Source organism: Theobroma umbraticum, unplaced genomic scaffold (assembly GCF_002168275.2).
Source record: "Theobroma umbraticum cultivar Fairchild unplaced genomic scaffold, ASM216827v3 scaffold_95.0, whole genome shotgun sequence".
Classification (NCBI taxonomy): Eukaryota; Viridiplantae; Streptophyta; class Magnoliopsida; order Malvales; family Malvaceae; genus Theobroma; species Theobroma umbraticum.
Genome location: NW_018397257.1, coordinates 7093742 through 7104028, shown reverse-complemented (window position 1 = coordinate 7104028; position 10287 = coordinate 7093742). Strand labels below are relative to the sequence as shown.

At 36.6% G+C, this 10287-nt stretch overlaps 2 protein-coding genes across 2 annotated transcripts; both read right to left on the bottom strand.

Moving 5' to 3' along the window:
- Positions 1 to 15: 15 nt before the first annotated feature.
- Positions 16 to 3371, bottom strand: LOC110412181 (uncharacterized). Its single transcript, XM_021422672.1, has 9 exons — positions 3304 to 3371; positions 2562 to 3026; positions 2351 to 2441; positions 2076 to 2221; positions 1647 to 1890; positions 1459 to 1563; positions 1174 to 1356; positions 877 to 1078; positions 16 to 770 (listed from the first exon to the last, which is right to left on the bottom strand). Exons 2-9 carry the CDS (start codon positions 2993 to 2995, stop codon positions 292 to 294), a joined length of 1884 nt encoding a protein of 627 aa, XP_021278347.1. The 5' UTR covers positions 2996 to 3026; positions 3304 to 3371; the 3' UTR covers positions 16 to 291.
- A 515-nt stretch (positions 3372 to 3886) lies between these two features.
- LOC110411884 (Glycosyl hydrolase family protein) lies at positions 3887 to 9412 on the bottom strand. The gene is made up of 10 exons (XM_021422240.1): positions 9333 to 9412; positions 8616 to 8864; positions 7982 to 8186; positions 7348 to 7438; positions 7100 to 7245; positions 6005 to 6248; positions 5809 to 5913; positions 5461 to 5643; positions 5139 to 5343; positions 3887 to 4571 (listed from the first exon to the last, which is right to left on the bottom strand). The coding sequence occupies exons 2-10, from the start codon at positions 8833 to 8835 to the stop codon at positions 4084 to 4086; spliced, it is 1887 nt and encodes a 628-aa protein (XP_021277915.1). The 5' UTR covers positions 8836 to 8864; positions 9333 to 9412; the 3' UTR covers positions 3887 to 4083.
- Positions 9413 to 10287: the final 875 nt, after the last annotated feature.

The window sequence follows — 10287 nt, the reverse complement described above, 5'->3', positions numbered from 1 at the left end:
GGTCGGCCACTTAAAAATAAACCAGATAAATGTGCAGAACCCACTTAATTTACAAATGGATGTTTTCATTCCAACCTCGTGGATTCAATCCTTGTATTTCTTGTGCAGAATTACTGCTATTATCTTACGTGATGACAAAGCAAAACCTCCTTTCATACGCCATTGGAATGGCAAACAAGACTTTTAACTGCTACTGTCAAGTTAAACTAGAAAGGATAAAAATCCAAAAAACAAAACGAAACTAAAGACTACCGCTTAGACAAGATCAGACGCCCGAGGCTAATTTGTTGGCTAGACAGGCTTGGTTGTGAGACCAAAACCAAAGGGGTAGAGAGGGTCGTAATGAGGATCACCGACGTTCATTGGGAGCTGATCCGCAGTCTTGAACCAGGTTCTAGGCAGTTTTCCGGTGAACCCGTAGTCTCCAAAAAGAACATCAGCAACCCCTTGGCCTTCCGACCCAGGCAGCCACGCTGCAACGAAAGCATCTGCTTGGTCAAGATGGGGCAGTACCTCCAGAGGTCTCCCGGAAATTAGAACAACCACACACTTGATATTCGCACAGACATTGTATATTGTATATTGACTTTGCTCAGGAATTGTCAAGTTCATACTGTCTCCTTGTCCCTCAGCATAGGGAGGCTCTCCAACAACAACAATGGCATAGGAGAAGTTTTTGGACTTGACAAAATCCATGTCAGGATTCTCTTTGAAGACGATTTTTGTGTCAGGGTCTACAGCTGCTGAAATACCTTCGAGAATGGTGGTTCCTGTTGATTTAAAACACATATAATGCTTTCGTTAAAAACTAAAGTGTTTGCTGATGATAGAGTTAGTCGCTACTTAGTACTGAAATTTAACAGAAGGAACACTTACCAGCAGTGTGGTTTCCGCTAAGTCCTTGCCAAGAGATAGTCCAACCACCGCATTGATTACCCAAATCATTGGCATGGCTTCCAGCAACCAAGATCCTAGATGCCTTCTTGGGAAGGGGTAGCACAGCATCATCTGCATTTTCTCCATTCTTCAACAAAACAAGCGATTTTCTGACAGCCTCCCTTGCCAATTCTCGATTAGCCTGTTTCAGAACACACGTATTAATTTTGCTGACCCGAAGCTTGTTCTTAATGTTAATGTTACCAGAATCTCGGGAAAAGCATGTTGATTAATAACCTGGCTTCCAAGCTCATCCACAAAGCTTTCATCAGCCATGGGGTTCTCGAATAAACCAAGTTTGTATTTCACTCTCAAAATCCTCCTAACAGCATCGTCAATACGGCTCATGGGAATGAATTTGTCTTTGACAAGTTTAGTCAAAGTGCGAATAAACTCGGTATGGTTGAAGGGAATCATAACCTGGAAAGCAAGCAGAAGACGACCGTAAGGAAACTAACCAGTTTATTCTTATGGAAGGAACAAAAAAAAGATTTCAAAAATTAACAGGCCAGAGCTCCTCACCATGTCAATGCCAGCTTGAACCCCAGCCAGAACTGAAAATGTATAGTTTGAATGGGGAGTAGCTGTAATCTTATCAATACCCGCCCAATCAGTGATGACAAAGCCCTGCAATTTGTACGTGATGCAAAAGATCATAAGATTTTTGTTTTGCTCCAGTTGTCATTAATTAGTGATATAGTAAAATTTACCCTGAACCTAAGGGTGCCCTTGAGGAAATTGGTGACAAGGTCGTGGTGAGCATGCATTTTCTCTCCATTCCAGCTAGAGTAGGAAACCATGACTGTCGACACTCCTTTAATGATGGACTCATAATAACCTGGCATGTGAATGCTCAGCAATCCATGCCTATCAATCACCGTGTTGTTTTCATTGATGCCATTGGTTGTGCCACCATCACCCACAAAGTGCTTGGCACAAGCTGCAACCTTGTCCCTTTTCCAAAGCACAAAAGACAAAAAAACAAAAAAAAGGACGAAGAAAGTTTATAAATAGACGAAATTAATGAAAGAGCAAACCCATTAACAATCTTCAATCTTCTCGGAGATTCATAATGAAAGAGCAAACTCAATAACAATCTTCAATCTTCTCAGAGATTCATACTTTGCGCATTAACTTACTTTCCACCAATGTAAGGAACACCCTTGCGTGAATTCTGAGGGATTTCACCCTGCAATCCATTTATGATTTCCGTCATTTCCCTGACGATCTCAGGATCTTCACTGTAACTCTCATAACATCTACCCCATCTGGGGTCTCGACAGACCTATCATTCATAAGAATTAACAAATCAACCGCACTTCAATTTGTGTAACCTTGAAATATTTGAGAAGTTGGGATATAATTTCTGTGAATAGAGAAACGAAGCACAACTTATGGTCAAATATTCCTTTACCGCAACGCATGGTGCAAATGCATAATTTATGCCAGTAGCTCTAACTTCAAGAGCCGTCGCAGCACCAATCCTCCTCACAAGCTCGGGATCCCTGGTTAATTTGTCCAAGATTAATAAATAATGAGAGTAACCGACAAAACACAGACTTGTCCTTGAAAATTTTTGACAGGAAGTTAACTTGTTCTAGAAATAAATAAATAAATGGTGTTACCTTGTAGCACCAAGGCCAATGTTATGAGGAAATATGGTGGCCTTGTAAACATTGTTCTGTCCATGCACAGCATCAATGCCATAAATCATTGGGATCCCAAGCCTGCTTGAGAGAGAACCATTTTGGAAATTATTAACCATTTTGATCCAATCCTGTGGAGTGGCCTTAGGACGAGGCACACTTCCTCCGCCGCTTAGGACGCTTCCTATCCCGTAGTCCCGCATGATCTTTGGAGTGGCCGCAGCACGGTCAATTTGCACCATCTGACCAATCTTTTCCTCTACAGTCATTCGTTTCATGAGGTCCCTAATCCGAATGTTCGTGGGCAGGCTGGGGTCCTTGTACTTCATGTGCTCAGTTCTTGCTTGTGCGGTGAGTGCCAAGAAACTGAAGAGAAGAAATAATCCCACTAAGGGGACCGGTACTCTTGCCATTTTCTTTTGCTTTATGAGCTAATCTTTGCTTCTGTGACAAAATAACAGACCACAGTCCATTCAGACTCGATGTCTAAAACACGGAGGAAAACAGAAAAAAAAAGAAAGGCAACAATTTGCTGCAAATGATTAACAAGGCAACAATTAGCTGCAAATGATTAAACACTTGAAACATCTTCCATCCAAGTTTGGGAATAAACTTGCATTTCGATTTTCTCGACAAATATACATTGTTCTAAACTAATGAACAAGTTTTATCGAAAAGGAATGTAGAATTTAGTACTGGAAAAACAAAATCATACTCAAACCTTGCTGCTAAGGAACAAAAGGAAAAAGAGGAAAAGAACCTTCAGAATGGTTAACAGATAGCCTAAGAAATATCTAAAGGAGTATGTTCAAGTTGTTACACAGGCATGGTCATGCAGTGGGGATTTATGGAGATAATGTTGGTATGGAATGAGGATTAGATAAACTCAAGCAAGATGCATCTGTTTTACTTACTGGATTAGATAAAGTTACCTACAATTTTGGTTGGTTTGTTTAGATTTGCTTCGCTATAAAATGATTGTGCTTCTAAACTTCAAAAGCAAAAGATTTATTTACGATTAGACCTAGAAAGCTTTTTCATTTTTGCAAAGTAATACCACTCCACTCGAAAAATCAAATGTCAACAGTTTGCTAAAAGTGTTGCTCTTATTGCCTCTCTCCCTATGGCTGTGTGATAAAGAACAATACATTTTTGCACTTCAGAAAAGTACATATGATTTCCAGCGTGGAGAGGAGGACATGTGTCTAGTAAGATATGGTCCTTTGGATTTTCTCATGGCTAAAATTTCATGTTACCCATAGACAGAGCAATCAATTTTCCCATTGCAATTGGGGTGCACACAATTTGCAAATCTGTTCTTCACATTAAAAGTTTGAAAAGAAGATTGTCATCCCTCTTAAACGTTTCTCGACCACTTGATACAAGATTAATAAGTAGAAATTGTGAACTCTTCAATGAAGAGGGACAATATCTAACAAGTTTCTACATGTAAAAATCGGAAAAAGAAGTCAAATATAAAGGAGCAAGCTCCAACGTGATTTTAGTTCTGCTTGGTAGGTTTAGTAGTCAAACCAAATCCAAATGGGAAGAGAGGGTCGTAATGTGGATCGCCAACATTCATAGGGAGCTGGTCAACAGTCTTGAACCATGTCCTTGCAAGCTTGCCGGTGAACCCATAGTCACCAAACAGAACATCAGCAACACCTTGGCCCTCAGTTCCTGGAAGCCAAGCAGCTACAAGTGCATCGATTGATGAGAGATAGGGCATCATGACAACGGGGCGGCCAGAAATGACAACAACAACACATTTCACAGCCCCACAAACATTGTAAATAGTGCTTGGTCCAGGCTCAGATATTGTAAGATTCAGGCTGTCACCAAATGTTTCTGCATACGAGGGTTCTCCCACAACAACAATGGCATAAGAAAATTTGTTGGACTTGACAAAATCTGCATCAGGGTTCTCACTGTAGACAACTTGAGTGGTTGGATCAACCGTTTTTTTAATAGCCTGGAGGATAGTGGTACCTGTTCATGCAGATTGTATTCAGTTAAATCATTCTAAATTTACATTTTGAGAAAATTTCCAATTGATAACACCCTGACAATTAAGGATCGGTTTGCACATTTTGCTGATTGATTGTTTCTTCCGTGATACCCGAGACATAAGCCATAGAACATAAGGGCTTCAACTATGATTAAACTAAGCAAAACTGATGTTATATTTCAGTTTTAGCTAGGCCCTCAAAATAGGGTGGTTGATAACACTGGCAAAAGCACACTAACAATCACATGACATTTACCACCGGGATTGATTTCAGACAATGAAATCGGTGCCTGATATCTTTTTAGTTAATTAAGTGGCTCTCCTATTAATTTGGAGCTCCTGTTCTATTAAGTTCCAAGCATGTCACCATATTGTGTGCCTATGGCAATAAAAATACTACTCACACAGAAGTCCAAGTGCACCAAATTGGGAAAATCTTTTAACAGAGACAAGGAGGTAAATTTCCCTGTCTCTTAAATGCTTTTCTGGGTCAGTATTTATCAAAACCTATATGTCTTTAGTGTTATAAGTGTAAATTTAAAGCATACCACTTGTGAGATCATTGCCACTAAGACCCTGCCATGTAATGGTCCAGCCTCCACATTGATAGCCCAGGTTATCAGCATGACTTCCAGCAACTAGTATCTTGGTTGTTTTCTTGGGAAGCGGTAGCAATGGCTCATCAGCAGACTCACCATTCTTCAATAGGACAAGAGTTTTCCTTACAGCTTCCCTTGCCAACTCCCTGTGTTCCTGTTCAAAGCACATTATTCATTTAGTGAAGACTTTTTGCTTTCCTCTTTGCTTGTAAATGAAGATAAATGAAGAGAGTCCGAGTCCATATGTAACAACAGAATAGATTCGATGTACCTGACTCCCAAGTTGGTTAACCAGGCTGTAATCAGCCATTGGATTCTCAAAGAGACCCATGACAAATTTAACCCTCAAGATCCTCTTCACAGCATCATCAATCCTGCTCATAGGAATGATATTGTGCTTGACCTGATAGGTTAGGTCATCAATGAACTCTGTGAAGTTATAAGGAACCATAATCTGCACAACATCCAGAGACATATTAGAAAACAAGAGGGTGAAAGATGAATGTAAAAATCTTAAATGCTTGAAGGAATGTACCATATGCTAAAAAAAATTGTGCATTGATGGCATCAAATTTTTAAATTGCATTGACATTGATAATAGTAATAAATATTGACTGACCATATCAATCCCTGCACTGACTCCAGCTTCTACAGAATATGAGTAGTTAGCATGTGGAGGAGAGGTAATCCTATCAAGACCCTGCCAATCTGATATAACAAAACCCTGAAATACACCCAAAGCAATGCATCAAACCAATGCTTTAAACTGATTTTAGTAAATAGAAACAAATTTAGTTCAAGTTATTTTTTGTTACCCTGAACTTAAGCTTGTTTTTCAGGAACCCAGTCACAAGATCACGATTAGCATGCATCTTTTTCCCATTCCAGCTAGAATAAGATACCATAACAGTTGCAACACCCTTTCTGATGGAGTTAATATATGCAGGCATGTGGATGCTGAGTAATCCATTCAAGCTAATCACAGTATTGTTCTCATTGATGCCCTTTGTCGTACCTCCATCCCCCAAATAGTGCTTAGCACAGGCTGCCACCTTTTTCCTAACAAAGTAATTAATTGATTAGGAGAAATTATTACTTTCGAAGTTAAAAGTTCAGACTTAATCAGACCAAATTGATTAATTACTTCATGCCTAATTTGAAAATATACGTTAGGAGAACATACTTTAAATCTGCACAACTATTTTAACATGACACATTTTTTCCCAGCGGTAAAATTCAGCAGCTATTGATCCACTGAATCAGGTAAATCTGTAAAGGGAATTGTCCACTTTATGCTAAGCTGGTGTTTGTGCTACCAGACAGAATGCAAAACCCCCAAAAAAGAAAATGAATGATTAAAACTGGAAAATACATAAAGCCCAATATGGAAGCTGGGGCAAACATTTTGCTTGAGTTTTACCCTGCCTTCTGCATAAAGCACTGGATGGCTGACCACTATAGCAGAGTGTTATAAATCTAATGGAGCAGACACTTTCCAAGACCAGATCAGATGATGTAACCTCATCTAACTAACAAGGTATGAAATTGAAGTGTTAGATGGACCTAGAACTTTGCTTTCATTATTCAAGTCGGGTTTTATATTTAGATGACTAAATGGCCCACAATGAGAGCCTGCCACATGATTACACCTATAGATGTCCAAAAGAATAAAGACAAATTTGGGACACTTGCCGGTTGAGAAATTGCCATCATAACTAATATTTTCCTTAGTAGGAACGTTAGAGTTATCAGGTGACTGTTTATAGAGCCTGCCACATGATTACACCTATAGATGTCCAAAAGAATAAAGACAAATTTGGGACACTTGCCGGTTGAGAAATTTCATAACTAATATTTTCCTTAGTAGGAACGTTAGAGTTATCAGGTGGCTGTTTATAGTAAAGACTTACTTTCCAGCAACAAAGGGAACACCCTTTTTAGCATTGGCAGGGAGGTCTCCTTGTAAACCAGGTATAATCTCAGTCATCAACTGAACAATCTTATGATCCTCACTGTAGCTTTCATAGCATCGACCCCACCTTGGATCCCTGCAAACCTGTGAAAGATTTGACAGCAGAAGTAAAAAGAAAAGAACAATCAGACACATGGTCTAGGCCACAATAATCAGCATTCAAGCATGTTCCTGTGTTTTAATTACCGCAATGCATGGGGCAAAAACATAGGGGATTCCTGTAGCTCTAACTTCAAGAGCAGTTGCATCACCGATCTTCTTGATAAGTTGAGGATCCCTGTAGATAAAAAGAAGTTTAAATAATTCCAACCAAGAATTGTAAAACAATTGATTTGACTTTAATAGATGGGCAACGCAGAAAGAAAGCACTCCTAGCTCTCCATTCAAATTACAACAATATTTCCAATTGCTTTATTGATAGGATAAGAAAACTCAACACCATTATAAACCTTCTCAGTAATCTTCATTCTGGAAATCCCCGAATATCCATATTCTTAATAGTTCAAGAATTAGAGTAGCATAGAATACCAAATTCATGGGAACATCATTTAATTATTGTAACGATGACGAAGTTCTCAATTGTTTAAATTTTCATCCACTAAATTTAATATTACCATTTTGGTCTATGCAGGTTAAACGATTTGAATCTCGAAGCACCACTTCAGTTCAATAATAAGACACTTAATTCAAGTTAGGAAAACAACTTTCTATATAACAAAACAAAAATGAAAGTTCATACTTCAAGGTAAAATATACAACCTTGATTAAACATAAAAAAAAAAAATTCAAAGAACATGTTTGCCTCAAGAGCATGACTTGCCTGGTCACTCCAAGACCAACGTTATGAGGAAAAATAGTGGACTTGTACACATTGTTGTGGCCATGAACTGCATCTATCCCGTATAACATTGGAATCCCAAGATGGGTGGATAATGCCCCCTTTTGGATTGAGTTCACCATCTTAATCCAAGTCTCAGGAGTAGCTTTTGCAGCTGGTACACTCCCTCCTCCGCTCAAAACGCTCCCTACACAAACCAAAGAACATTCATTTACAACACAACTCGTTTGTCATAAACAGTAGCAAAAAGCAAGACATTCATTTAGATAAGAAAATAAAAAAGGAATATTATCCTATACACCGGTAGCAGAGTTAAAGTTTTTAAGTGGACTTATATACACTTACAACTTATCCATTAACAGTAAATAAGAAAATGAATATGTTTAACATATTCAATTAAATGAATACGTGCCAAATGTATAAATCCGTTGCTAAATTGAACCATGAAAGTGACTAAGTGAATCTAAATGTACAAATTATAATGGATTTTTCATCAAACTGATAAGAAAAAGACACAATTATAGAACAAATGAGATAAACAGACCATTTAAACAAACGTGTGAAAAACTAAAATGTGCACATACTAAAGATTGTTAAAAAAGGATTTAGTTTATACCAATAAAGTACTTCTTCATCACATCTGGGGTAGCAACACTGCGCTCGATCTGGGTCATTTGGCCAATTTTTTCAGCTAAAGTCATCCTGCTCATTAAGTCTTTGATCCTAACACCCAATGGCTGTTTTGGGTCTTTGTACTTCATATATGTTGCATCTGCAACAGCTGCTAAGCAGCACAAGAGTAGAAATCCCAACTTGGGTATTGAAAATCTAGCCATGCTTCGAGTTCCCAGAAGAAGCTTTTGCTCTGAAAGATTGAAGATTTAAAGATAGTTAGAATGGTAAGTAAGCAAAAAAGTGAAACTTAAGCATGCAAAAAAAAAAAAAGAAAACAATTTTTGGCACTGTAAAAAATGTGAACACGTTTTCAAAGGAATGATAAAAGATCTATATTTTAGATAGATAAATCAGCGAATAGAATGAAACAGTGAAGATTAGGATCCTAAAAATGGCAGAAAACTAAAACAAAGACGGAGACAGAGCAAATGTGAAAGCAATCTGTTTGTAAGCCAAAAACCAAATGCTTCAAAGCATTTGCATTTGCTACCAGATAAGATAAAAATATAAATGACAATAGAAAAAAGAAAAGATTCTGAAAAAGAAGATTGAGGTGAAGTATTTCGCTGAAGCCCAGTAGCGGAACAATGAAGAATAATGCAAATGTTACATTGTGGAAGCAGTAAACCCAAGAAAGGGGTTTGAACTTTGAACTTACTGGGTTGAAACTAATGGCTGAGAAACTATACACAAAGAGAGAAGATATTTGTAGTCTCAATGAGACTTGCCAGTGGGAATGATGAGAATATGAGAATGCCATCTACTTATAGAAACCATAGTCATATTATTTTATTAATTTCTTTCTTTTTTATTCTTGATATGATGGAATTCGATATAAGAGTACTACATATTATTTTCGGTTACTTTAATTTAAACTATTTATTATTACTGTATTTTTTTACATCTTTATCATTTTCTCCAATTATTTTAGAGTTATACGTTTATTATTTTCGAGTTGAATTATTTACTTATAAAAAATATTTAGTCAAAAGTGATTGGAGGATCCATACTTTTAATGTAATATTTATTTTTAATTTAATAATAAATATATGACATAATATTTGAAAAAAAATTTACACTATTTAAAAAAAAATTTAAAATTTAATTTTTTATTATATTTAATAAAATCTTTATATATTTATTTTAAATTAAATAAATTACTATTACTAATGATAATTAACCGTAACTTTAACACAATTGTCATTTTATATCTCTATCACATTAATATCGCACTTATTATTATTAATTATAATATACCAATATTTTATATTAACTTCATATAATATAAAATGATAAAAAATATTATAACTAAATTAACGATAATTATAAAGATTTATTTGATTTAAAATAATTATATAAAAAATTAATTTAACATAATAAATATTGGACATATCATGCAAAAATTAAATGTATGATGCAAACAACAGATAATGTGAGAGCATCGTTAAATTCCTCCATTGCTGAAGGAAAAAAAGAAACCTTAAAGTTTTCAATGATTGAATTTTGAATGAATTCTCGTCGAGATGCATCGTATGATATTGAATAACAAGCACAAAAATACTTGTTCAACTTGGCTTAGAAAAGAGACAAATTCTTACTAAACATATGTCACT